The 26,932-nt window shown below is 39.1% G+C and overlaps 1 protein-coding gene across 1 annotated transcript; it reads left to right on the plus strand.

The window, feature by feature from the left end:
* The first annotated feature begins 505 nt into the window (after window positions 1–505).
* On the plus strand, window positions 506–26,932 carry LOC114065687 (transmembrane 9 superfamily member 2-like). The gene is made up of 17 exons (XM_027899768.1): window positions 506–709; window positions 1,093–1,160; window positions 2,471–2,564; window positions 4,226–4,353; window positions 4,583–4,712; window positions 6,929–7,056; window positions 8,924–9,035; window positions 11,404–11,483; window positions 12,416–12,524; window positions 14,886–15,018; window positions 16,234–16,353; window positions 16,520–16,577; window positions 18,372–18,531; window positions 19,151–19,302; window positions 20,110–20,221; window positions 20,639–20,810; window positions 26,327–26,932. The coding sequence occupies exons 1-17, from the start codon at window positions 593–595 to the stop codon at window positions 26,392–26,394; spliced, it is 1,941 nt and encodes a 646-aa protein (XP_027755569.1). The 5' UTR covers window positions 506–592; the 3' UTR covers window positions 26,395–26,932.

Here is a 26,932-nt window from a genome sequence, read left to right on the forward strand (position 1 = left end):
TTAAGGAAAGATTGGACGGGGCACTTAGTAATATGGTCTAGTCAACAAGGTCACAGCTTTTACTTGATCTCAGAGGTCTTTTCCAAACTAATTGATTCTGTGATACCATAATGGGGGCTAAAACCTAAAAAGAAGTTCTGGTATCATAGAATCTTAAAACGGTTTGAGTTGGATGGGACTTTAAAGATCATCTTGTTCCAACCCCGCTGCCATAGGCAGGGACACCTTCCACTAGACCAGGATGCTCAGAGTGCCGTCCAACCTGGCCTTGAACACTCCCAGGAATAGGACATCCACAGCCTCTCTGAGCAACCTGTGCCAGGGCCTCACCACTCCCACTGTCAGGAATTTCTCCCCGATATCCCCCTCACCGAGCGCTCTCTCAGTTTGAAGCCCCGTCACTCCCCGAACCTCGGGTTGCCCTTGCCCAAGATGGCGCCCGGCGCTTCTCGCCCTCACCGCGCAGGCGCCGCGGCCCCGACCCGGCCGTGACGCGGCCGCTCCCGCCTTCAGCTGGTCTGGGGCCGCCTCCGCCTGGCGCTTCCCGGGGCTGCAGCCGCCTCATGGTGCCTCGGCCCCTCCAGGCTGCACGATGAGGCTCTTAGCTGCCGCGCTCTTGACGGTGGCGCCACTCTGCGCCGCCTTCTACCTGCCCGGGCTGGCGCCCGTCAGCTTCTGCGAGGAGGGCGAGGAGAGCGAGAGCTGCAAGGTGAGAGCCCTCCCGGGCGGGCCCGGCGCGGGCGGTCCCCCCTCAGCACCCGCTCGGGGTTTCCGCAGCCAGAGGGGACCGCCTGGTGTTCCCCCAGCCCGCTGCTTGCGGCCCCGGGTGTCCTCCCGCAGGGACAACCTTTGCTCCGGGAAGCCAGGCATCCCCAGCTCGTATTTCCTCGGTTCCCTTTCTCCCGCTGAACTTCCCGGGAGAATCCTTGGTTCCTTGTTCCTGGCGTGGCCGGGGCCTGTCAGGAGCCAGGGGTAACTCCGCTGTGGGACAGCAGCAGCACTTGCCACTAAGCCAAGCGTTTCGTATCAGCCACGCGTTTGTTTCTGGAAGTCTGTATTTTCATACTTTTTTCTCCTCCTTTCCTGTTTCAGTCGCTAATTGAGCTCTTCGTGAACAGGCTGGACTCGGTTGAATCAGTTCTGCCATACGAGTATGATGCGTAAGTACACTACAACAGGCTTCCAGGAGCGTTTGGAAAGGCTGTTTTCTGTTCTCGGCTGCTGATACCGTGCAGGTGTCCATATTTTGGCTGTAGGGATGGAAGAGTAAATCCAGGTCTCAGCGGCAGGAATGAAGTACAAGAGACTGGGAGGGACGGAGGCCACACCTGTGCCACCTGACCATCCTCTGGTATTGTTAAAACAAGGCTGTAGGGCTTCTTACTGGTGCATTTTTTTGAGCTGAGTACAAGATTCAGTGTTGGCAGTTTAATATATTTGAAAGTTCTTCCTGTTATGCAAATCTAAGGAGCTTTTTGTTTCTGGTGACTGAAGCCCAGAGACTAGCCACTGTTAGTTTTCAGTTTTACACAAAAGCTCTGTAGCTAATTCTTGGTTTGTTGTTTTTTTGTTTTAGTTTGTTTTTTTCTTTTGATTCTTTTCTGTGAAAACTGTTGTCTGCTTTTGCAGATATTTATAGGGCTACAAAGCAGTGATAGACATGATTTGAAGTCTTGCTGTTGGGCACTCAGAAAAGAGAAGCTTGCAGGTTGTTGTAGATCTTACCCTGTGCAGTGCAAGACCAGAGATTAGCTTAAAAGCCCACAGTGTCTCTATTTGCATTAAACTTTGGGAAAGCCTATGAATTTAGCACCACTTATTGAAGAAAGTATTTATGCACCAAAGGTAAGTGTGGGTTTATTTGTTGGTCTTGTTTCCCCATAACCTACTGCTACCTGTGTTTAATGGAAATCCAGATGTTTGGCATAATTTAAATGCTGAAAATATGTCTCCCATATTCACCAGTTTTAGGCTGTATGTAATTGAAAAGAATTTGTGAATGACATTACTGAATTACACAATACTGAAGGCATCTCCCTTCTTTGAAACATGTTTCACTTTAAATACCAGTTGTAAAGACTCCTTTCTGAAAGGGGTGTCATTTTTCAGAAACTTTTTTTTTTTTTTGCAAGAGAAATGAATAGTCCATAGCACAGCCTCTTTTTTTTCCACCAATATGAAACACTCTGTTGTTTGTTTAAATTGTCATTTGAAAAGGGTGTGTGGACTGAACATCATGCATCTTGTTAAAGCTACTTCAGCTATGAAATTTCTTGGTTGAAATTGATCTTAAAACAGGTACTAGATTTCTTTGCAAAGCCACTCAGATTTTTACTACCAGTGGATGAACTATCAAAACAGTCATGAAAACTGCTATTTTAGGGACATAACTTCAAGATTTGCATTAGGCTGATATTTACAGTTATATGTCAGTTAGAAATAAAAGTAACTTTTGCTGCTTTTTTTCCAGTTTTGACTTCTGTCAAGATAAGGAAGAGAAAAGACCCTCAGAAAATCTTGGACAAGTGCTGTTTGGGGAGAGAATAGCATCATCTCCATATAAGGTTATTTTATCCCTTGCAGTTGATCCTGTCTAAATTTGATAGCTGTAATCCATAGGCACATCTCAAGACTGATGACTGTGTGATTATTTTTGTTTATATTTTTAATGTAAGCTCTGTAGTGTTTATGTAATAAAAACAAAACTCCTCCCAGCCCAAAGGCATCTTGGGGTGGTTAATTAAAGTTGGGCAACTGAGCCAGTAATCATTCTCCTTTCCTATTGCTCTATGGTAGAGAAGTCCAGAAACTGTATTTTAGGCAGTTATTTAATAGCTGGATTGTGGTGTGTTATGTGATCTGAAATCATTAGTTTATTAATGGTAATATTGGAGACTGTAAAGTGGTGATTCAGGAACTGTTTTGTATACTTGATAGCACTATTGTGCAACTTCCAGAGTAGGAAGGGGAAGCCAAGTTGCCAAGGGACTCACTTGCAGCTTTTCCCTGCTTGGACACACCATCTGTTGCTTAAAATCAAATTTTTCATTATTGATGCATATCACTTGAAATCTTCTCTAAAATAAATGTATGCAAATATTTTGTAGAATAAGTATGTGGTATTTTTCTGTCTTATGCCCTGCATTAACAATGATCAAATGTAGCATCTCTTAAAAGCTCTCCCATCAACTTGGGACAGCGATAGAGGAGCTGTGGTCAAAGAGCAGCTCTTAATGTTTGAAAGCTGTGTACTGTTCAAGTGCAGTTGGGACTGGGATTTGCCAGCGAAGCTGAAAACTGGGCTGTGTTTGTGTTGCTAGATACTCCAAATCCCTGTGAGGAAAAAGAGGCAGCAGTTTCTGAGTCTGCTGCTGCTCAGTCATTAGGGACCTGGTCACATCTTTTCATCAGTCCGCTAAGCAGGTGATGCTCCCTCCCTTGTGTAAACTGCTCCTAGAAGTCTCCTTTGATTCTCTGAGATAATATAATTTTAAGTCTTATGGCTGCTGGTCACAAGAATCTTAAATATGTAGCACGATAGATCATTTGGACTGGATACCTATAGAATAGATTAGTATTATAGCAATTACTTGTTTGAAATGGCTGCACTCTACAGCAGTTAGGAAATGCTGTTCCTTGTTAGCACTTAGGCCTTGATAACGTTACGATTTCCAGTTGTGTTTGAAGTATGTTAGCTTGGTAGCAGGTAAATCCTAACTGGTTTAGAAGTTGAGATGCAAATGCGAGCGTGTTTGTGTTAGGTGGTGTCTGTGCTTGAAGCTTAGATGTTGTGCAACTTTTTGCATGTTTGGCAGCCTTGTCTACTAACTTAGTCATGGGGAAAAACAGCTAAAATTAACATGAAATGTTCAAGAAGGAAGTAGGGAAAGTCTGGTTTAGCAGATGATGAAATTACTAAAATAAAACAAGCTGGTAAAAGAAAATAAGCAATACTTTTTCTACTAATTTTTGTATTTTCAGTCCTCAGGGTTTATCCAGACGTAGTTTATCTGGGCTATTGAAGAGGTTTTTAGCAATGTAAAAGGGGATTGCTGTTGCTGAATATATGTAAATCTTGACATTGAAGTTAAAGGCATTGTGTGTGACTTTCATAGTCAGGAAGTGAAGTAACTAAAAAAAAATAAATCAGCTTTAGCTGAAAAAATACTCTAAAACACTTTTGAAGCAAAACTGGAATGACTCTTTTTGTGTGCTTTTTTAACAGTTCACTTTTAAAAAGCAAGAAACATGCAAGAAGGTTTGTACAAGGTCATATGATCCAGGAAACAGTGCTGATAAAAGCAAACTGGCTTTTTTGAAGAAAGGAATGCAGTTGAATTATCAGCATCACTGGTAAGCCGAGATGTGTCCTTGAGGTTATTTTATTTTTTTTTTCTTCCTGCTTTTTGACATTGTTATCTGTGTTCTAAGTGCTTGCTTTCTTCCTTCTGTGTGATACTTGTCCTCCGCTGTGCATCTTGTGGGCACTACTGAAAACTGTGCCTTACATGAATGTGAAATGTCAATGTGAGAGCAGGTGCATCCCTTTCTCAGGACGTGTTCTTTGATGATTTCTGTCTAGGATTATCGATAACATGCCTGTAACGTGGTGCTATGATGTGGAAGATGGACAAAAATACTGTAATCCAGGATTTCCAATAGGATGTTTTGTTACTCCAGATGGTAGAGTTAAAGATGCTTGTGTTATAAATGTAAGTGATGGAACTTTTCTTGTTAGTATTGCAGATGTGGCTTAATTTGTGGTTTTATTTTTAAGCTTTTTTTTTCCTGAGAAAGGACAGGTATGTTAGTAAACGTGGTTCATGTTCAGAATGTGGTCATTGACAGTGCTGAGTGCTGCTGCTGTGTGCTGTCTCTCTGATACAACTGTCCAAATAAAATGTTTATCTAGGTCTTTTGACCTATTTATGTTTTATGACTGGTATGGATGTTTAAAAGCCTTAGAAAATTGTAGTTTTCCTCTGAAATTTCACGTGTATCCATCCTTGTGCCTATTCATTCTTTGTCCATGTCATATTAGTGTGCAAGGCCTTCTTTCAATCAATTTCAGACAGGAGCTTTCTAGTGAAGACCTAGAAATGAGCACCGTGTTCTAGTTGCAAAAGTTACATCTAGCACAGTTTACAAGTGAAATGTGTCAGGGTTTTCCCAGATGGCTGGAAGATAATAAACACAGCTGCCACAGGGAAAATTACATTGACAACAATTGGAAATGTGTCAGTCATCCTGGGAGTTCTGTGGTGAACTAGTACAGTTACAGATGATAGTGATACAGTTTTATCTCTCCTGGAGTAAGGGACCACGCTCCTCAGAGAGGAGGGAGCTCTCTATGACTCTGCTCTGCCACGTCTTGCTGCTTGTGTGCAGTGCAGTCAGTTCATTTGTGTGCAGTGCAGTCAGTTCATTTGTGTGCAGTGCAGTCAGTTCATTTGTGTGCAGTGCAGTCAGTTCATTTGTGTGCAGTGCAGTCAGTTCATTTGTGTGCAGTGCAGCAGGTCTGACGCTTCTTTGAAGTGTTGCATTTATCGTGCATGCTCAGTTTACTCTGTCTACAGTCACCTTCCAACTCAATTGCTCCTCAGGCTCCCCAGGCTCTTGAAAGTGATCTGTGGATTGAATAACCTGTTCCAATTTGGTGTTTAACTTCACTATTTTGTGTGTGAGGTGTATGTTAAATTGATACTGGTGTATGTTGTGTTGGGAGCTGTCTGTTACACAGAAAGCAAAGTCAGCAACGTGGATGAAAAGTTGATTTTTTTTTTTATTTTATTTTTTTTTAAAATTTTTACTGGGAGACCTTTGTACATTGGTACCAATGACTGAATTTCCTAGGGAGAGCTTAGGGAGCTTGTAAAGGGTATCCATGAAGTGCTGTGCAAACTGTGTGTGCTGGCAGTGGTGTGGGAGGGCTCTGCCAGTGTACCCAGTGTCAGTTTTGGTCTGTTAACTCTAATTCCAGTGGGAATGTTGCATGGCATGGTGCCAGAGGGATGGCTGGCCCATGGGCAAATAAGAAGGTAGCACCATGGATATGACTGTCACCTCTGGGATTTATACTTTTACAAGCATACCCAAATAGCTGTTCCCACAGACATAATTATCTCTCTAAAATGGGGCCAGGAAAGGGGCTGTTAATATGCACAGTTGCAGTTCATCCTTGCAGTGATGCAGCTGCTGAGCTACATTATTACTTCAACTGCTGCTTTGGAAATGGAGGATACAGAGGGGTTATAGAATGACATGGGGATCATTCCAGTCTTCTCCCAGTGAGAATCTTGATCATAGTGAAAGAAGGAGAATCCAGATAAGTTTAATGCAAGACACTTTCATATTTTGCTGGTAGTGGGCAAAGAATGGAATTTGTATGTCAATTGGAAAATGGCTGATATAGACAATAAATATAGGAATTTTTTTACTTGGAAACTCAACTAGCAGTCTGTCATCCTGATCACCTAATTCAAATTAAATTTTTTTTTTAAACAGTGTCAGAGTTGAGAGAAGAAAATCCAAGTCAACTTAATTGACTCTGGTATCATCTCATATTTCCAAATTCTGAAAGCATAGGGATGACAAAGTAGAAAAGCTGCTAAAGGTGAAGGGTAGTTTTTTGAAGCAGAACATGGTTTGTAAGCTTTGGTAGCTGGAATGAAAGTCTAGAGTTGGTGAATCTGAATTACTTATACCTTTGACAGCTTTTTTAGTAATAACACAGATGTGATAATTTCTTGTGTGGGCTTTTATTTATATAACTCAGTATCACATATAGAAAAAAATACAAATATTTTGTACAGGTATATTAATGTTGGAGTGTTTCCCTCATCCGACATCAGTCTCATTTCAAAGTTCTTGACTGCTTGCGCCCTCTCCTGTTGGAGAAGTTTCTCAATCTCTTGACAATGTTTTGTAGTCAGAGTTTAACAAGAAGAACACTTTCTACCTCTTCAACCACGTTGACATAACAATCATGTACCACAGCGGGAAGGACGAGAACTGGCCTGGTGCAAGACTGGTGATGGCGAGACTGAGGCCGCAAAGGTAACTGTGCATTAAAGCAGCAGGTTCTGGTACTCAGGAGTCCTGACAGCACTTACAAACTTAGGGATGATACTCGGTGTTAATAAGTTCTGAGGAAGTCGTTATTCTGACTTCTGGTAAAACCTCCCATATGCTTGTTCATATCTGGAACAGCAGTTACAAGGACACACAACTGTACCTGCCATTTAACTTTGTTTTTAAAATGTTCCCCAAAGACCCTCCCAATGAAAAAGCTGCTTATACAGACTTTAGAACCCGCCACAAATAATTGTCTTGTTCGTGTTTTGATTGGTTTGCATCAGAGTGCGCATGTTTTCAGATACACTGAGAAGCATCCTCTGAATAAGAGTTTCCCATGTTATGTCTGTGATGTGTCTCCCAAATGTGCTCTGTATGAATGTACAGTCTTTATGTACAGTACAGTTGTACCTTTTCCTGTGTAAGTTTGGATACTGAGGTATGGGTGAAATACCAAATTTATACTGGTATTCAGAACAGCAGATGATGACAACTAATTTCCTACGAAGACTAACTGATTTTCTTAAACAGAAGTTTCTTGGTTTCTGCATTGACCAGAAAGGAGATGAAACAACATAGAGATCAGGAACAGACTGAAGCAGTTACTTTGGCTTCCAGTCAGTCTGTTCATGCACAGTTCATACTTCCCTATATTTGAAAACTGCAGTCCAGTTATAAAATTTCAAAGTAGGTTGGGTTTTTTTTAGCTAAGCTCTTCTCTCTTTTCCACTGAGGTTAAGTACACTCTTATGCTACCAGAGTTTCTCAGTCATACAGACATGTGGTACAGTGTGACTCAGATTCACTTGTCTTTTCTATTGTGATGGTATTGTGTGTTTTTAGTGAATTATAATTACTATACAAGTTTATTCTTGACCATTTACATCTGCTCTGAGGTGGTGGCAAGAAGAGTCTACCAACCTTCTCCATTTTTTATTTAAGCTTTATCAGTTGCATCCTAAATGGGGAGGTGAAACTAGCTGATCTTTGAGGTCCTTTCCAACCCAAACCATTCTATGATTCTGTGAGTGTTTGAAAAAATGAGCATTTGCCTTTCCCCTGGCAATGCAGACCACGAGGGGGCACAATTAGGTTGCACAAAACCTTAATTTTGTCATTCTCTGTCCTGGTGCTTTACTTCAACCTTGAAGTTCTCTTGATGGGAGAATATTTGTGGTTGAAGGACCCTAACCTTGCATGAAAGTTATCTTGTGGCTTGGCTTAGTTGTTGACATATAACAAGGTATGGTAGAATTGTTAATCTAAATTGGGTAAATACAACTTGCCCAAGGGGGTATGAGAGGGAAGCTGTTTTCCAGTGAGAGGGGGTTTACAGGAGTGAATTCAAGGAAACCTTAAGGTTTCTTAGCCTTTGTGCTTCTATAGCTGCAGTGTTTCTCAGGTACTGCAGAGAAGGTGTTTCATTTTTGAACTTTAAACCCAAATCCACCAAAATAAAATAAACCCCCTTCTCCCTGTGAAACTTGAGAGGTGAGAAGCTGTGGGAGATTGAGAGATTCTCAGCCTTCCTGGCTGACAAGCACACACTGAGGTTGAGTTGCCAATAATGCAGTCTTGTTAAAATGTGCAAGGGGGGTATGATGGCAGAGAAGGGATATTTTGTGTTGAAACCATCTTTCCAGGTAAAGATCTCCAGACTTGGCAGCCCAGCATTTTATCTTAGGACTGGGATTCATTCTGATCATGGCAGAAAAGGGGATAGGGTGGAACCACATCTCGTGACCTTGAGAGGTCAGTGGTTCTCATCCCCCACGTTTAGCAAACAATTTTACCTATAACCTCAAATTGCATGGGATGGTATATGCAAATTATTTTTTTTCTCCATTAGCTACAAACATACAGATGAAAACAATTTAAGTTGTGAAGGTCCACCTATGGAGATTCCTGGAGAATTCACCAATAAACTGAATTTGATCTACACTTACTCTGTGACATTTGAAGTAAGTATCGAGTCTGTTACATGAATATATAATTTCCCAAAAGAATGAAATCAAAGGAATTGAATAATTTGATAATAACTGTAACTGGATTAGAACAGTGTAAATTCTATAAGAGTGGTTTCGTGAAGTATTTTTCTGAAATTCTCAGTAGGTTTTCCATCACTGTAGTTTAAGTGATACTTGAAATGTATAAATAAACACACTCCCCCCCCATTTTATTACTAATAGAAAGGTAGTAGATTGAATAAGTGCAAGTGTTATCTTCCTTGAGGTGAACTCTGCTTTCAGAGTTTAGTCAGGGTGCTGAGAGTCTCATGTTGAAGAACAGTTTGTATTATATGTTTGGGGACATATTGTAAAGCCTTTTTTTTTTTCTTGTGTTGCTTTTATTTTGTTCACAAGGGTTTTTCTGGAGTAGGCAGCCATTTATCTTTTAGAATTAATACTGTGATGATTACCAACAGTCTAATGCTTTATTCAGCATGTAATGACTTAGACAGGAGGAAATTAGGCTTTCTGGCAAATGGGTGTTTACCCCCCAGCATGGAAAGTGAGCCTTCTGTGGGGGTGACAGTAATTTGATTCAAGGTACTCCAAACTTTGGTCCCTTGGTTCCAGTCTGTCCCGAAAGCGTGGTTGTTTCTCTGATGTCAGATGCCAATCTTGGAGGATTTGGCTTGAGACCACCAGCTTGTTTTGTCCAGGCAGTCAGGCAGCCATCACGGGGTAACAGCTTTCATCCTACCAAATTGAATTTGATTTGAACCAATGACCTTGAGGTGCAAGACTCCATATCCTGTTACTTTTCCCTCGAGACACCCAATCCTCCTTAGACTCTCTTAATTTTCCTACATGAATGAGCGCTCTGTCATTAACATTTGTGTTTAAATCTTGATGGTAAACTGCAGTTTAGAATTTCAATGTGAACTCTGTCTGGTTAGTCACGCAATGTGCTGAGTGTTTGGGTACCTACTCCCTCTTTCTCCAGCATGGAGCAGGTAGAGCTCAGATGCTGTGAGTTTAGATGCTTCCAGCAGATGGCTCTTCAAAACTGCTTTTTCTCTCTGTTATCCCTTAGCCTTGATTTGAAATAATACCTCATATGTTTTACTTTTTATTAGTAGTATCAGAATAACTTAAAAGGACATGTTTATCAGCAAGAAGTATTTTTAAATAGGAGAACGTTAGTTTCAGTCAGCCTGAATACATTAAAGCAGTAAAATGTGTAACTGTTTTGTGGTCCTTTCCAATTCAGCAGCTGATTTCTGGTGAGACAGTTGTGGTGTCTGCTTTAATTAGTTGAAATAGGCAAGGTACGTAGCTCTGTGCAGGTGTAAAGTATACGTCATCGTGGCTCTAATGTTTAGTACACAGGTGCACAAAAATGTAAACATGTAACAAACTTTAGCACCACACTTCTGAAACCCTGGGTCAAGTAGCTGTGAACTACTAATCGCCTGCTGATTGGGCTGACAAACAACAACTTAGGGCAATTTTGGCCGCCTTGTTGTGTTGGTGCAGTTCTTCATTGTCACATTCTTGATCCAGAACTTAAAAATTCTAAACTGGTGATACAATCTAAATTTTGAGTATGAACTGTACCAACTTACTACCTGTTAAATACATGAAAAAAAAATCAGCAGAATATTATGCCAGTCAGGGGATGGAATTTGGCAGCAGGACAGCAGGTCTCTATATCCCATGAGGCCAGCTGTGAAGGACAAGGCTTGTGGGTCAGAAAGAGTTCTCACTTGTGCAGCTTTCACATGAAGCTTTTAGAGAAGGGGGACAGAAGAGTATGAAAGCATCTTTTGAAGGTGAAACTCTTTTTAAATCCATCACAGCATTATCTGGAAATGGAAGTTGTCTCCCATGACTCAGAGTGCAATTATCTGTATCAGCCAGCGTTATGGCAGAGAGCGAAGAAGCCTGTGCTAAATGCATTGAATGCGATGAGAAAGAAGAGTTCAGGGAAAACTAGAAATATGCTTATGGAGTATGTTTGATAAAGTTGAAGTTTCAAGATCAGTGTGCTATACTGAGAGAAACTTGTAGTAATGGCATGATAATTTTTCAGCCTGTATTTGGAATCTGCAGGCAGCTACATCCTGAATCATGGAAAGGTGAGTGAAGCTTCAGCTGAAGGTAGAAGACGTGAATAGGAGATTTCAATAACCAAGATACTCTTTTAGAGGCTTAAGAGATGAATTAATGCAAGAGGGAGGTCTAACATCCAGGGTTGATACCAAGCTTAGATATGAATGCTGACTGGAAGGTTTATGGGAAAGATTTGGTGTGCTTATTCCTTCTTGGAAACTGCAATGAACTTGTACATGTTCCTATTAATTGCTGTTTCCTATCTTTATAGGAAAAGAATAATATTAAGTGGGCTTCCAGGTGGGACTACATTTTGGAGTCCATGCCTCATACAAACATCCAGTGGTTCAGGTAAGATCTGCGTTTTTTTGGGAGTGAAGTCTTGCTGGGGAGCGCAGAGATTTCTTAGTAGTGCTTCTAGGGATTTAAATATATATAAAATGTCTGCTGTGGTAGAACAAAGTCTGCACGTTTTTAGGCAAGAAAACTTCTTTGTTTTCATATGTGAAGTAAGTTTCCATCTCTTGGGAGCAACTGTCATGTTGCATTTTGTGAAAGGATTGCATCATTGAAGTCCAAAGGGAAAGCAGCTTCCAGGTTTTACTCTACCACCTCCATTCTGGAGAACTTTGGAGACGTCGTTGCTCTGCAGTGTTCTTATTGTCACTGTCTGGCTTTGACTGACAAGTGAGAGGTACATATGTGTAGTCTGTGTAGTCTGTACTCAGCTGCTGCTTACAGTAAAAAAGCAGGTCTTTTTTTATGAGTAAAAGATGTATGTGAAAAGCCCTTTTTATTTCCCTCCTTACCATGCAAAAGTAAGCACATAATTTGTGTTGAAGTGTTAATGTTTTGCAGTGTAAGTGTCTGAAAAGGCTAATCTGATTAAATTGGTCTCTGACATCATGCCATTTAATATTTTGTAATCTTACTGGTTGATAAATACAAAATCTACGTGGACAGTGTGTTTTAAGAGCTGTAGCTGTTTCACCAGGGAAGTTACTTCTGAGGTTTATAAGGAGGAAAGTAGAGAAAAGCAATATGTAACTCTTTTGAGAATTAGCAATGTTTCATGAAATACTGTTCTTCTCCCTTCTGTCTCCTAAGAAATCATAAAGGTACACAACTGAGAACAGTTTCTCTTCTCTGGGTGGGAAAACATTAAAAGGACTGAATATCTAAGATGTTTCATGAGACTTGAGCTGCACATTTGGTGTGAACTGAGTGTGTGTCCTGAAACCTGAATAACTGTATTGAAAGTTTGACTTTTTCTTTATTTACAGTATAATGAATTCCCTCGTAATTGTTCTCTTCTTATCTGGCATGGTGGCTATGATCATCCTGAGGACTCTTCATAAAGATATTGCAAGATACAACCAGATTGACTCTTCTGTGAGTAAAATTTACAGCTTTTACATGAGCACGTTGTTCTGGTGATAGTGATGTCTGTCAATTAGTTTTGAGTACATCTGGAGAGATGTGTAACTATGATGAATTTAAAACATGCTAATGTTTCTGGGGGTTAAAAGTAGCTGTATTGCTACTTCATCTTTTCTAACTGCTGGAATACATGGGCAGATGTGAAAATACTACTTTTCTAGCATCACTTGATGAACTTGTAATATGCAAGGACAGGCTTCAGGTTTTGGAAGTACGTAGAGGGATTCACAGAAACTTTTTGATAATAAACAAACTTGTATTTGAAATGCAAATCCCTTTGTTGGTAAAAGTGATATCTGCAACCCAAACATGAGAAGTAATGTCAGATGCTACATAGGTTTGAATTTTCACTGTTGTTGCTGTCTATCTGGTTAAAGAAATACTTCAAAATGCACAAAAATGTTTCATATTACAACTAAAACATCTGAAAATACTTCTTCTTTGTGGTCTTGATATCGGATATTTTATGTTAATACAGATCCAGACAGTAATTTAAGTTGAAAAATCTTCCCACATCCTTTAATTGATTGTTTCTGGGAGACTCTCAATTAAATTATATTCAATATCGTATGCTGTGTTGTCTTTATTAGTTGATAATTTTTAATGTAATAAAGAGCAGGGCTTGTAGAAGCTTGATTGGTTTTTATGGATAACAACAGGGATAGGTGTGACTTTCAGAAAACCACACTTTTTATTTTCTTGCCAGGTGTGAGAGACTTAAGGATCTGTTTCAATTCAAGGAACTTATTTAAAAGGTTGTGAAATATCTGTGCAAAAGAGGAGCTGGGCTGAGGAATCTGCAGTGAAGCAAATCAGTATCTCACACTTAGGGGATGGTGATGATTGCACTTGAAAAGAAATCGATGCAGGAGCCAGTGGGTGTGGTCCTAATATGTGCATTTAATGTTCAGCTGATGCCAGCTGGCTTTTAGTGTGATGTGGATTTAGTGAGACAAACAGTAATGAAGTGTTTAGAAATCATTAGATTACTCTGAGGGTCTTATGACTAAGGGAGGATTCCTGAAGAAAACTCCTGTCAATGTGTTTCCAACAGTGAGAGTTGTTTTTTTCCAAATTTCTTTGGTAATGAATACTTGAGTGTAGGGGACTTAAATCTTTGTTAGAATGTTTTGAAAACTAAACTAAATTAATGGATAAGATGAGGATTACTACACTTCTAAAAAAATTCAGATTAATTTTCCTCAAATATTTTTTGAAACTTGAAAGTGTAGCATGCTACTTGGTTTAGCTGTGCAATTCTTATCCTTATCTTGAACATTAAAGGTTAGCAGTATAAAAAACTGCTGAATTTTTTAAACAGAAGTCTGAAAAATACTTTGACTCACAACTAATTGGCCTGTAGTGAAAGAGTTTTATTAAAAATTGGGCTTTGAGATGAACGGTGTGGGCCATAGGCCAGTACAGGGGTCTCAGTCTGCCAAACTTGGTTTCTCTTTATTTTTCTTAAACCAAGATAAATTCTAGCAAGCAGAGGTATCGTGGGGAAGTCAAAGACAATCTCCCAGCAAAAATAAATGTTACATAATCTGTTGCAATTTAAGACGGTCTGTGTCATTTGCCATGTCATCTGCATTCTTTCTTACCCTGCATTTTTGCATGCTGTAATTCCAGTGGTAGGCACTAGAACTGAACTCGGTGTTCCTGGGTTGAATGAAACCTGTAGCTTTTAATTTTATGAGGAGGAGGGTGGTCTTGTGGTCGTGTGTGTTGGTTTTGGTTGGTTTATTGTGTGAGGGGCAGTGTCTGTTTTGAGTGACTTTATTGAAAAGCCTTGTTCTTCAGCAGTGGTTCCTTAGGATCCCCCCTACCCGTGCCATCCATCTTCTCCCCTCTGGCAGTGGGGCAGAGTGTTGGTATTTGTCCCTCAAGATTCCAGGGAGTAAACTTTCTTCTGTAGTACAGAGACAGCTTCATTCTTTCCCAGTGTTGTCATTGAGACTGATGTGCTTTGAAATGGAAGCAGAAAAAGATAAATGCTTGAACTAGATTGAAGTTGAATTAAATGGAATGCTTTGTTTTAGTTTAAATTTAGAACGACGTTCTGTGGCTTGGCTAATTACATTTGGTTTTTGCTTGCTATAAGAAATGAGGATTTTCTTGATAAATCCTGCCTTTTTCACTGAACCATTAGGGGGTTATAAAATCAATGAATGATGAATCAGATGCAATTAGTCTGGCTTTGGATCTTAACTGGAAGTTAATCAAACTTTAAATATGTATTTTGCATCTTGTTTGTGTTAATTCACTACTGCATTATGTATCTTTGCTAAAGACTTTGTTGATTTTATACAGGAGGATGCCCAAGAGGAATTTGGCTGGAAGCTGGTTCATGGAGATGTGTTTAGACCTCCAAGGAAGGGAATGTTACTCTCAGTCTTTCTGGGCCAGGGAACGCAAATTTTCATTATGACATTTATTACTTTATGTAAGTAACTTCATGGAGGTGATGTGTTTGTCCTGTAACAGTGATAAGAAAGATGCAATATTATTAAACAAATGACAGAAGCCTTTAAGTCCTTCCTTTAGTAAAATAAAATATTAATGCAGTTTTATAACACTAGTCTGGATAGCTTCAGCAATGCTGTTGTCATTGAAAACATTGTGCTATCTGGGCTAATTCAGATTCTTCATGAGTACAGAAATCAAACTTCCTTCTTACAAGTTTCTTTAAAAAAAAACAGAAACAATTTGTCATGTTGTAAATTATCCAAGGGTCCAGTAATGCAAGTTCAAAGACGTGTAATCAAAGCTTTAATGTTCTGGGAACACTTTCCGTCCAATATGTTTGATATGACAATGTGCAGCCATGCAGAAATAAGAGCCAGAGTGCACACCAATGAAATGAAACTGACACAACATTGAGATAATGAGAGCCTACCTCAAATAGCTATAAATGCATGTGATGATGTCATCTGTCACAAGATTGTGTTTCATTATCTGTTATCTGTAAAGTTTATGACCATTCCCTTTCTCACTATATAATAGATTTAGAAGCTACCCTGATACTTACTACACAAGAAGAATCTTTCAAATTTTGCTCTCCAAGTTTGATTCAGATTTTTTTGATCTTTCATAGAGCAGCTGCGTTTTTTCTATTTATTATGTGTTGCTGTATGATTAGTAGAATTTTCGTGATAGGCTTGTCTTTCAGTGTTGGTCACATCTCTCTATCTTACTTAACTACGATAGTTTCCAGTGCAACCAGTGTAGCATAGAAAGTTCCTTTTTCTCTTTAAAACCAACTTTCCACTGGAGATGACTGACAAACTCCTTTTCTGCAAATATCTGTAGGCTGGTCTCTACAGTTAGTTCACACTTAGGCAGCCTTCTTTAATTAAAGAGGCTAATTTTCAGGATCACCTGTTCTTGAGTAAAATGTCCATCATGGTGGATGGTGGCATTTCACTTTTCAGCCTTCTGGCTTTGAGAAATTTTCTTCTTAAGAGATGAGGTGGAAAGAATGTTTTTGAATGGAACAGTGCCATTAGAGCTCTGGTCACGTGATGGGGAGAGATGGGAGCTTATGCACAAAGTCTTCACTTAAATGTCTGTTAGTGAAAGGGATAAACCTTCACACTGATTTGTTACAGGGGTATTTTGACACCTGTCCACAAATAATTAATTCTTTTTGTCTCTCCAGTCCTGGCTTGTCTTGGTTTTCTTTCCCCTGCCAACCGTGGTGCTTTGATGACCTGTGCAGTTGTACTGTGGGTCTTGCTGGGAACTCCAGCTGGTTATGTGTCTGCCAGAATGTACAAGAGTAAGTATGTGCATTTATTTAATGTGACATATATTTAAATTCAGAATTGCTGGGTATAAATCTCAGATGGGAGTTGGTCTCTCAGACAGCAAATCTGCTTCTTGCTGCCATTCTGTAAAACAGAAAAAGTCTTGAACTTGAAATTGGTTTTACTTTTTCCCCTCAGCGTTCAGAGGTGAGAAGTGGAAGACAAACGTCTTGCTTACAGCTCTGCTTTGCCCTGGGTTCGTATTGTTTCTCCTCATTCTTTCCTTTATTCTAAAGTATAAATGAATCTGAGGTGGGAAGGAGTTGGGGAAAAAAAAAAATGAATTGTTATGAAGCTTGTTTATGTGATTTGGTTTATGGTTCTCCAAACTGCTGTTCCCTTTGTGTACTGTCTGTGTGTGAGTGTGAAGAAAGGAGAACTGAGGAGCTGGAGCCTGGTACTCTAGAACACAGGTTCTTAGCATCTTGTTTTGTAGTCAGCTATGGGGGTAGGAGGAATGATACAACTCTTGCAAGGTAGTGTCACAGCCTTTGAGAGTCACTGCACCAGAACATTAGGCACAGTGGTGGGGTAATTCCAGTCTGGTACCAGAGCACTTGGCATGTTCCAGGTAATTCTGGCTGTCGTCTTCATACATAAATGTAGGTAATGTCCAGTTTCTTGGTTTCAGCTTTGGGTATGTGAAGTTATCCCTTGGCAAATGTCCTTGGCAAAAGTGGAGGCAAAGATTATAAATTTCCTAAGGTATTTCTTGCCCCCAAAAAGCCCAGAATGAATAAAACATGGCTTGGTTCCAAGTAAAGTAGAATTTGATCAAATGAAAGGTGATGTATTTGGTAACTGCCTAGTGTAGTATTTCTCTGAGAAATCTTACTTCTAAACAACATGTGCTTCAATCTTCCTGCTGTCCTTTAGATATTATCAGGAGAGAGAAGAAAATACGTATCGATGGAAAAAATATTGTGCTGATTATCTAAGCTCCCAAATAAATTGAGTTTCACAGAGGAATTGAAATGACTGGGGCTGGTAGAATAGGAACAGATGTCCTGATTACAGTATGCTAGTTCAGTGAATTTGCATAATATCATAAACAGCCCAAGGTCTTTTTAGTCTCAGTAGACTGATGGAAGTTCCTATTTACAGTATTTTTTTCTAACTTTGGAGGGGGTAAGTGGGGTCTGTGCTATGAGCTTGGCTGGATGATAAAGATTAGCAAGACTTCTAAAATGGATTTGATTTTTGTTTTTTGTTCAACAAGATGCTTACAGCAGGGGTCGCTTGGGTGTGCTTATTGAACAAGTCTGTTCCCCCAAACTGTTTTGGCAAGTGTCAGACCTTTCCTAGGAAAAAAGGAGGCTGTCTATTGCTTTAATCCTCCCTCCTTCCTTTTTAAATTACAGTGGAGGATGCATGTTCACTTCAGGGCAGTTTAAATTCTGCCTCAGGAACACCTTTTTTTACAAAACCCAGACAATGATGTGCTTTGCAGGGGCCCTTCCTGAGGCTCAATTTTCTGTGGTGCATCTTCGAATTTAATCCCCCCTTTCCGCTTGTGACACAACCTGCAGCAGCGCATGCACTTGTTGTGAGGGTGACATGTGGCTTTCTAAATAAGAGATTTGGATATCACTGTATTTATTCAGAAGGATTTAACTAAGTACAAAGGATCTAAATAGAGGAAATATGTCTGGTCATAATGGGAAAGGTGGTTCAGAGGGTTTTATTTATTTTATATTTTTCCATTTTTCAATAGATTTTTGCAGTGGAATGTTTGTAGTACTTTTTGGGTTTGTGTGCAGAGTCTATTTAAATACTGGCTTTGCCACAGATACCTGTATTACAAGCATTGGTTGGTGCAGGCATTTTTAACTGCACTGTTGGTGAAAGGAATTAGGACTGTTTGGGAATTGGAAAATTGCTGGAAGCTACGTTTTTCTTATGCAGACTTTTAGCTGATTAATGTTTTTTAATACTAACTGATACCTATATCCTTTTCCTGAATATTTTAATATCTTTTCTGATCTTTCAGGATTGTTTTTGCTGATTTCTTCATTATGAATCTCATTCTGTGGGTGAAAGGATCCTCAGCTGCCATCCCTTTTGGCACTTTGGTTGCTATCCTGGCTATGTGGTTTGGAATTTCAGTCCCGCTAACCTTTGTTGGTGCCTATTTCGGCTTCAAAGAGAAGGTAGGGCTCTGAAATACACCTGTCCTCTGTAGCTGAGCCACTGAATCTCTAAATATACAAGAACTGGTCAAATTGAGACATCTATGGCCCTATGATTGTAAAATGATGTTTCACTTGGTCATGATTTTGAAAGCAAGTATATGCTTGTAATGTCACACTAACTTCTTTTTCCTGTCCATTAAGTAGAATCAGAATTTCGTAGTGCTCTTGGAGGTCTTGCTTGCTTTTATTGCTTCAGCAATAACCTCAGTAGTTTCCTTTCTGAAGTACTACTTCAGAAGGGCTTCAGTTTGTACTTCAGTAGTTTGAGGTAATGCCAGACAATTAAGAAAAAGGTGGTGGTGTTGGATTTTTTAAATTTTAATTAAGGACTGAACAGATTTATTTCCTTCATGTTCTGACTTGCTTACTAGCCAATAGTTGGAATGTCTAAAGCACATGTGCTTTCTCCTAATGATGGGCATCAAATCTGTGGGTTTTTTTTATTTTAAAACCTGTGATGGCTTATGAATGAAAATCCAATTATGTTTATCAAATCTTTAGATGCTAATATTTGGGGAAAGTAAGGTTATTTATGGTGTAACAATTTATCTTTCATTTATGTTGTTTCTCTTTGCAGCCTATTGAACATCCCGTGCGTACAAACCAGATTCCCCGCCAAATCCCGGAGCAGTCCTTTTTCACAAAGCCACTGCCTGGTATCATCATGGGCGGCATCTTGCCCTTTGGCTGTATTTTTATTCAGCTTTTTTTCATTCTGAATAGCATTTGGTGAGTGTCACTGTTTTTTTTTTTTTCCTCTGGTTTGATAATACACACAGTGAGTTTGGACATCCTGAACCAATTCGTATAAGGAATAGTCCAGTTCGAGAAGTTTTTGATCATCGTGCAGATTTCTTGGGGAATTTCTGGAATTTATATATTTACTTCTGTGCTTAGACCTTATGAAATTCATTCTTCTTAATGACAACTGCAAAGTGTGACGTTAGAATCCTGTTGCCATGTTTTATCTTCCTGGTTCAAACAGCACAAGTGTGGTTTCATAATGTTGTGGTTAGGTAGAGCCTAATCCACTCATAACTACATTATGATTTATGAAACTGATTCCATCTAGCAGGTTCAGTTATTAGATCAGAATTGGGTCAAGATCTTGGGATTCCCTGTTCTGCAAAACAAAAACTCTGCTCTCTAGGAACTATCCACGCTACTTCTAAATCTTGTCAAAACCTAATCAAGCAGGTGCATGAAAAATTAAACCAGTGCAGTCTTTCACAGCTTTCACTGTGTGAAACATGAAATGTCAATACACTGTTGTTCAGTGGAAAATATTGTCCTGAAGGTGCTAGGTTTTTATATGGTGTTACCTTAAATAAATGTGTATTTACAGAGTATATTCAGATTAAGAAAACTTTATTACAAATTCATAAAAAGTTACTCCAATGGTGTGGATTTTTTGGGTTTCTTGTTTGGATTTTTTGGGGGTTTTCGTAAACTTAGCATCTGGCAATGTGACACTCCGTTAACTCAGAAATTCAACCAAAAAATGAGACTCTTGTTTTCCTTTGTTTTTAATTTTAGGTCTCATCAGATGTATTACATGTTCGGATTCCTGTTCCTAGTTTTTATAATTCTTCTAATTACGTGTTCAGAAGCTACAGTTTTGCTGTGCTACTTCCATCTGTGTGCAGAGGTAAAACTTACTGGTTTGGTGTAGACGCCCCTTGTAGCTGGGAGGTGTTAGAAATAGAGGTGAGGTATCCACATATGCTGTGAAGTGATGGACACTGAATGGATTGCGCCATCAGCCTTGATGTGCCTGTCTTAGCTGCTCCTCTGAGATGTGCCTTTTGCTTCAAAATCCACCACTGGCAGCAGATAAGCAAAAATAAGCAGGCTTGGCCTTAGAATAATTTCATGTTCACAGTGGAAGCAATCAGCTGACTTGGAGGAAAAAGAAGTACCTAGGTGCTATGCTGGAATGTTTCTTTTTTTGAGCTAAATTTTGCAGAATCAAATGTGTTTCAGAAGATGTTATTTTTTAACCAGCTTATTTATATTTTGTTTTCTGCTTGGTGACTCTTGATGACTGGTTTATTGTTTCTTTCAGGATTATCACTGGTGGTGGAGGTCGTTCTTGACCAGCAGCTTCACAGCAGTTTATCTCTTTATCTATGCAGTTCATTACTTCTTCTCCAAACTCCAGATAACAGGAACTGCCAGCACCATTTTATACTTTGGGTACACAATGATCATGGTCTTGATTTTTTTCCTTTTCACAGGTAAGTACAGTGTTCAATCTAAAACGAATGCAGGGCGGGTCTGCTTTTGAAATAAGAAGCATTAGGTGAAATTTAGACTCTCTGAACCATTAGATACAATCTGTGACTCTTTAGGCGGTGTTACTTTTATGGTTTGTGACACCACACATCACAGGAAGGTACTCTTTGGTTTTTTCCTAACTTGAAATTACATTTATTTATAGCATAATTAATTTTCCTTTATTGAATATTATATTAGCAATGAGTTCAAACCATTATATTTTTCAAAGGGCCATCCTTGTTCACTTTGATACGGAGTGTTAACTTGATTCTGGATTTCATAATTGGGTCTAGAAGTTGCATAGTTAAAGATAATTGCGCTCTACGTATGGGGGATAAATAATGTTTTCAGCTTTTACTCTAAGCAAGTGAAGGAGGCTGGTGCTGGGGAAGAAGTGGAGTTTGCAAAGAGAGAGCTTTAGTATTGTTAGAGGTGGCCTCAGTTGCTCACTAAGCACCACTTCTTAATGACAGGAATGCACCTTAACTGGATGAACATATTTGAAATAGGGCTCTCCAGTTCTAATTGTCCAACTCCTCTGCTGTTACTCGTGCAGACTAAGTGTCTTCTACAGAATTACTCACTCTAACATTCATAATCACTTGACTGAAACTGTAATTTCGAGGTTGATTTGATGAGAAATCTGTGCCAGATTTACCATGTGTTAGAGGAAATTAGAAGCTCTTGAAGGGTACTGGCCCTTAAAAATAGCCAGGAGCATTTTATCTTGGTGTTCATCGTACTGCTGCTGTTGTTTATGTAGGTTTAACACATGAAGTCAGATCTTTCAGGTATCACTGCTTGGCATGAAGTCCAGCAATGTCAGAACTAGAGAAAATGCTAGTTCATATATGATTGGAGTGACTACAAAGGCTGGTTTTATGAACAGCCAAAGATTTGTGATGGAGGATTTTGCTGTGGATGTCATGATGGTTTATACTGTTACTTCTTCTGACTGGTTGTTGAAACCTGTTGTAATCACTTTGTGTTCACTTCATGAAATGCATCACTTAACTCAGTTAAATGCAGTTAAAAAGAGTGGCTAAAACAGGTAATGAAGGTAAGTCTAAGCATCAGCCCAAGTCAGTGCAGCAGTGAGAAGGATCTCTTTCATCTTTATATTTTCCAGTACTGGTTGACATGAGGAAGAAAAAGCCCTGTTCATGATAAACACTGAAGAAAATTACTGTGTGTTTGAACAAAGCAGTTACTCTGTAGAAATTGTATCTAATAACATTAACTGGCACTTACTGATAGGTTTTTATTTGTTATTTAGATATGTGTCTCTTCAAAAGAAAACCAGAAAAAGTTTTTAAAAGAAGTGGGGGGGAAAACAAGGGGAAGATTTAATTATTCTATTTTTTAATTATTAGAAGGCAAACATAGAAGTTGGCATATTGCCAGTTTAAACCCTGCTTAAATCCTGGTGAAACAGACAAGCTCCAGATGTCTTCTATAATATATATCTATCTATATTAAAAGAAAAAAAACCCAACCCTCTAACTATAGTCAAAAATGTTTTAATTACTTTTAAACTAAAGCAATATGTTAATGTGTGTCTGGATTTTAGCATAGGTTAGTTGCTATCCTGCCAATTCCAATTTCACTTACAAGATGCAAATTGATAGAATTAAAAATATCCCTTTTATATATGAAATGATAATTGAAATTGTCATGGCAGCAGCTGAAATGGCATTAAAAGCTTCAGATGTGCTGATCCTGGAGTTCTTGATGTGGAGACCAGTGAGGCCCCAGAAGTACAATAATAAACTGTGCTGCAGTGTCTTCTTTTCCTTTTATTTTGAAGTGAACCCACAATAGTGCTGGCTATGCTGCATTTGTAGTTCATCAGGAAAGCTACTACATGGACCCCTTTTTTTTTTTAACATTTAATAGAACAGCTAGTCACTAGGAAGGTAATGGGTATAACAGAGACATGGAATGTGTAATAAACCCTTGATAATGTAAAATGTTGTGATACATTTTTTTTTCCATATTTAGTTTGATAGATTTTTGGGCCTGAAATCCAAGTTATTCTAGACAGATGGTGCAAGCAAAAGACACCTCATTTTGCTTTGTTTTGTAAAATATTCCTTAGTAGCCCTTGCTTTGGAAATAAGGGTTCAGTCCCTCATGAGTATCTGGAGGTGAGGGAGTTTGCTAATGTAATTTTACACACAGTTTGCATTAATAGAGTTCCCAAAACGGGACCTTCATCTGTTCCACTTAAGTTAGCACTAGGTATTTTGATTTTCTCTCTTCTTGCCTGTTAAATCTCAGCAACTGTGACAGAAGTATACAGAGCAGTGTTAATGCCTGCTCGGTGGCAGCGTGTTGTGTTACCCTGGGCATTACAGAAGAGATCATAGTGAATAAGTAAATAGGAACTGAGTGCTTGTATGGCAACAATGACAATAGTACAATCTGACCGCTGAAATCTGATAATTAGTGTGCACACCCAAACCACACAGTTTTGTTTCAATGTACAAAGTGCAGCTAATCTTTCAAGGAATAATAAGTGTGGGCGAATGTGGATGGCTACATGATTACATGCATTTTATTCTAGGAGACGAAAAAAATGCTGAACATAGTCAAAGCATGTTGCTTTACAGTGACCTCTATTTTTGAACATCATTTTCACTTGTGAGTTAATGCCATTTTCAAAATTGAGTTTTGATCTTCTGGGTAGATTGTGTTTAGAATCCGAGATTCTGAAGCACCCACCACTGAGTGGTGATTGAAACCAGTATGATACAGAGAGCTTTTAAGGTACATAAGAAGTATCAGCGAAGTGCAGAGTGCTTTTCTGTTTGCTTTCTTACAATCTGCTCGTGCTTTGAATTCTTTTTTCTTCATTAAACAATAAAGCTGGAAGGGACGAGTAGAGCAGAAGAGTCTGCTTAATGCATTTTGACATTATTCTGTGCAATAATCCTTGGTTTTAATTTTGAATTTAAACTACGTTTACCAATGCCTCTCCCTTGCCTCGTCAGATGGCGGCTTTCTGTGTGTAACGTCATCTTTCTGTGTATCAGGAAGTTTTATCGTGTGTGTTGTAGAGTATTCAGCAGTCTATAAACCTGAGGACAAAAAGAACAAAATACAGCTGAGGTGTTTTATACTAAGTGTAAATGGATTTTTGGTCATATCTGGCGTCCTGGCTAGAACAACTGCTTGAGACATCTTCACAACTGTGTTCCTGAATTTTAAATAGCACCTGCAAAAGATCTTTTAGCAGTACCTATCTAAAACAATCAGTGATGTACAGCAGGCTGTTGTGCACTGAGATAGCATCAGTTTCCTAGAGTGGCAGGGATTATTTGGAAGGGCAGAATTTTAAAATGTGCAGGTCACCCACTTAGGGAAAAATAAAGGTCTACCCCTCAACAGTAAGTTCTTCATTGCAGGCCACCAAGTGCTTTTTCATTCGATTTAAACTGGTGAGTGCTTGGGATTGGTTAAAATAAACATTAGCCAAGAAACTAATTTGTTATATTGGATTAAACCAAACAAACAGATTTTATAGGCTCATTAGAGGAATTGGTGTCAGGCTTGGTGCTGGGTCATTTCACAGAAATGTGCATCTGAAAGCTGAAAACTTTGCAATGGAAAGGAGTTTAGACCAAGCAGAAAATAATTTTAGAGGTCTCAACTCTTTCAACCAGTGGGGTCTTTGTATTTATTTGCTTGTGAGGTTTTTGGTTTTTTGTGGGATTGTTTGTTTGTTTGGGCTTTTGTTGCTGTCTTTGTTGTCGTTGGGGGAGAGGTTTAAGTATTTAGTGTTTGAATTTTTTAACAGCTTTAACAAAAACACCTTTGGGTATCTGTCTTCTGTCATGTTGGTTCATTGATGTCTGTCAGAGAAGCTGTGAGCTGCAGAGGTGACTCCTTGTTGACAGTGCTTCAAAACTTGGGTTTCAGTTTGAATGTGTTTTGAAAGAGACAATAAAAGCAAGATCCTAGTTATCTGTTCAACATTTTGAAGAAACGGCTTTCAAAACCATAAAAAGCTTTGAGTGGGCTATATTATAAAAACAATTAGAAAGCAGATGCTGAGAACCATTATTAGGAAAAAATCATGAGAGTAAGGCTTAGGGTAACAATGCTGATATTGGAGTATTTGACACAGTAGGAAGGAGTGAGAATTGACCATGAACTGTGAAGCCTTAGTGATGTCAAGCCTACAAAGGAATTGTATTCCTTCTGTGGTTGCTGCCTGATCTCCTATCAACAGCCATAAATCTGCTGTCTCTTACTGTTTCAGAGGATGATAACTGCAAACTTGGGGGGAAAGGGTAATCTGTGCCATATAATAGTAGGCTATCAGAAAGCCTTTAACTGCAAATATACATGGTAGCACGAAGAATGTAAGAGTTGGCATGTAGATAATAAGCTTTTCAAGATGGATCTCTCACTTGGGAAATGTGTGGATGTGGTCTGAAAGAAATGTAACTGATGTAAAAACCACAGATGCTTAAAAAATAACCATCTAGTTAGTGAAGCAGTCACAATTAAATGGCGAGAAAAACCTGGAGCTGCCGTTAAGCGTGATCTGTGCAGACAGAAAAGGGTGAATGTAAAACTGGAGGAGCTGAGTGCATGATCTCGCAATTGCCTGCAGTGTAGCTGGTAAGGGCTATCCCAGGGCTGGCATGAGGCTGTGTCCTTGGGAGGGAATTCACCTGGAAGTCAGACCTTCTTTTTTTTTTTTAGCTTTTAAGGCTTTCCATCTCTGTGGCAGTTCATCCCTGGGTGAAGGTGGGAGGAACAGTGCATCACTGTCCTTAGGGGCTGAAGACTAAATAAATTGACTGGGTCTCTGTCTCTTTGCATATGAAGTTCTTAAAATAATTTAAAAGTAAATGTGATAGATGATGTCCTTGCACTTATCCCATAATAATGTAGGTTTTCACTGTAGGTGAAAGCCACAGGCTTGTTCATTAGTTTTTTGGTTTGTCCCTGATAGTTTCACTTGCTGCTTGCTCCCAACTGCTGTGGCACTCAGAGCATTGTTTTAGCAAGAGGAGGTAACAGGATACACAGAGGAAGAAGTTCCCCATTCTTAAGTATAAATAGAGCACGATGAATATAAAACTGGGCCAGGTGAATTTTTCCAAGGCTTTATTACGTGTGAAAATTCACGGGTGGCAGGGAAGTATCATAGACTCAAAAACCCAGGTAGGGGCTGACTTTGTGTGTGTGTAAAAGTCAGTGTGTTACCCAGTGCCTGTGTGTCTGCTGGTGGTGGTGGCATCATGTTCAGTGGTTTAAATGGACGTCAGCAGCCTGGTCCTAAAAGTCATCTCTGCTCTAAATAAATAGCGGGATAAATGTGTGTCGTTAAATTGAAGAAGTGCTGTTATTCTGGATAGTTAGCTGGATTACAGTGTTGTATTCTGTCCTGCTCGGAAGTACTTGTTAGATTTCTCATAGTAAACTGTAAAAGAAACTAACCTTTGTCACTTTCTCATTTTAGGGACTATTGGATTTTTTGCCTGCTTCTGGTTTGTAAGTAAGATTTACAGTGTTGTGAAAGTGGACTGAAAAGCTTCAAAATGTCTTTTGCTGTTTGATAACTTTTACCATGTATTAAAAAACATCCTGTGTAATTATTCTGATTTGTAAAAACTGAAGACCAGACTACAGCATAAAATACAGATTTTTATGGAAGGAAATGGCACCATTGCCATTTTGATAAAAACAAAAATGTCAGTATACTCATTGAACATCTTCATTCTAATAATTCAAAAATTATATCCAGAACTTGATTTAGGACAAATAAAAATTCTGTGAACTTGTTTGTTTGAGAAATGAGTGCAGTCCTCCAGCTGAATTTTCTTGTGATTTGGCGAGGGTTTTTTGTTACCTCTTTTGGTTACCATTTATATACAATTAAAGCATAGGACTGTCAAGTAAATCTATATAAAATGTGAATTTTTTTAACTTAACTATGATTGTACATATTATCCTGCACCTTCTTTACAACTAGGTATCTTCTTACAAATGTACATGCATTTAGTGTAAGGTAGACTTAATTAAAAATATCGACACTGGTTTTTGTTCAAATAAAACTGCACCACTC

The sequence above is a fragment of the Empidonax traillii genome, unplaced genomic scaffold (assembly GCF_003031625.1).
Source record: "Empidonax traillii isolate 1590-97213 ecotype Southwest subspecies unplaced genomic scaffold, ASM303162v1 scaffold20:size5563877, whole genome shotgun sequence".
Lineage (NCBI taxonomy): Eukaryota > Metazoa > Chordata > Aves > Passeriformes > Tyrannidae > Empidonax > Empidonax traillii.

Coding starts and splice junctions, on each gene's coding strand:
- LOC114065687 (XM_027899768.1), top strand. CDS start 593: ATGAGGCTCTTAGCTGCCGCGCTCTTGACGGTGGCGCCACTCTGCGCC. Junction 1,161..2,470: donor CTGCCATACGAGTATGATGC/GTAAGTACACTA, acceptor CTTTTTTTCCAG/TTTTGACTTCTGTCAAGATA. Junction 19,303..20,109: donor TTCATTCTGAATAGCATTTG/GTGAGTGTCACT, acceptor TTTTAATTTTAG/GTCTCATCAGATGTATTACA.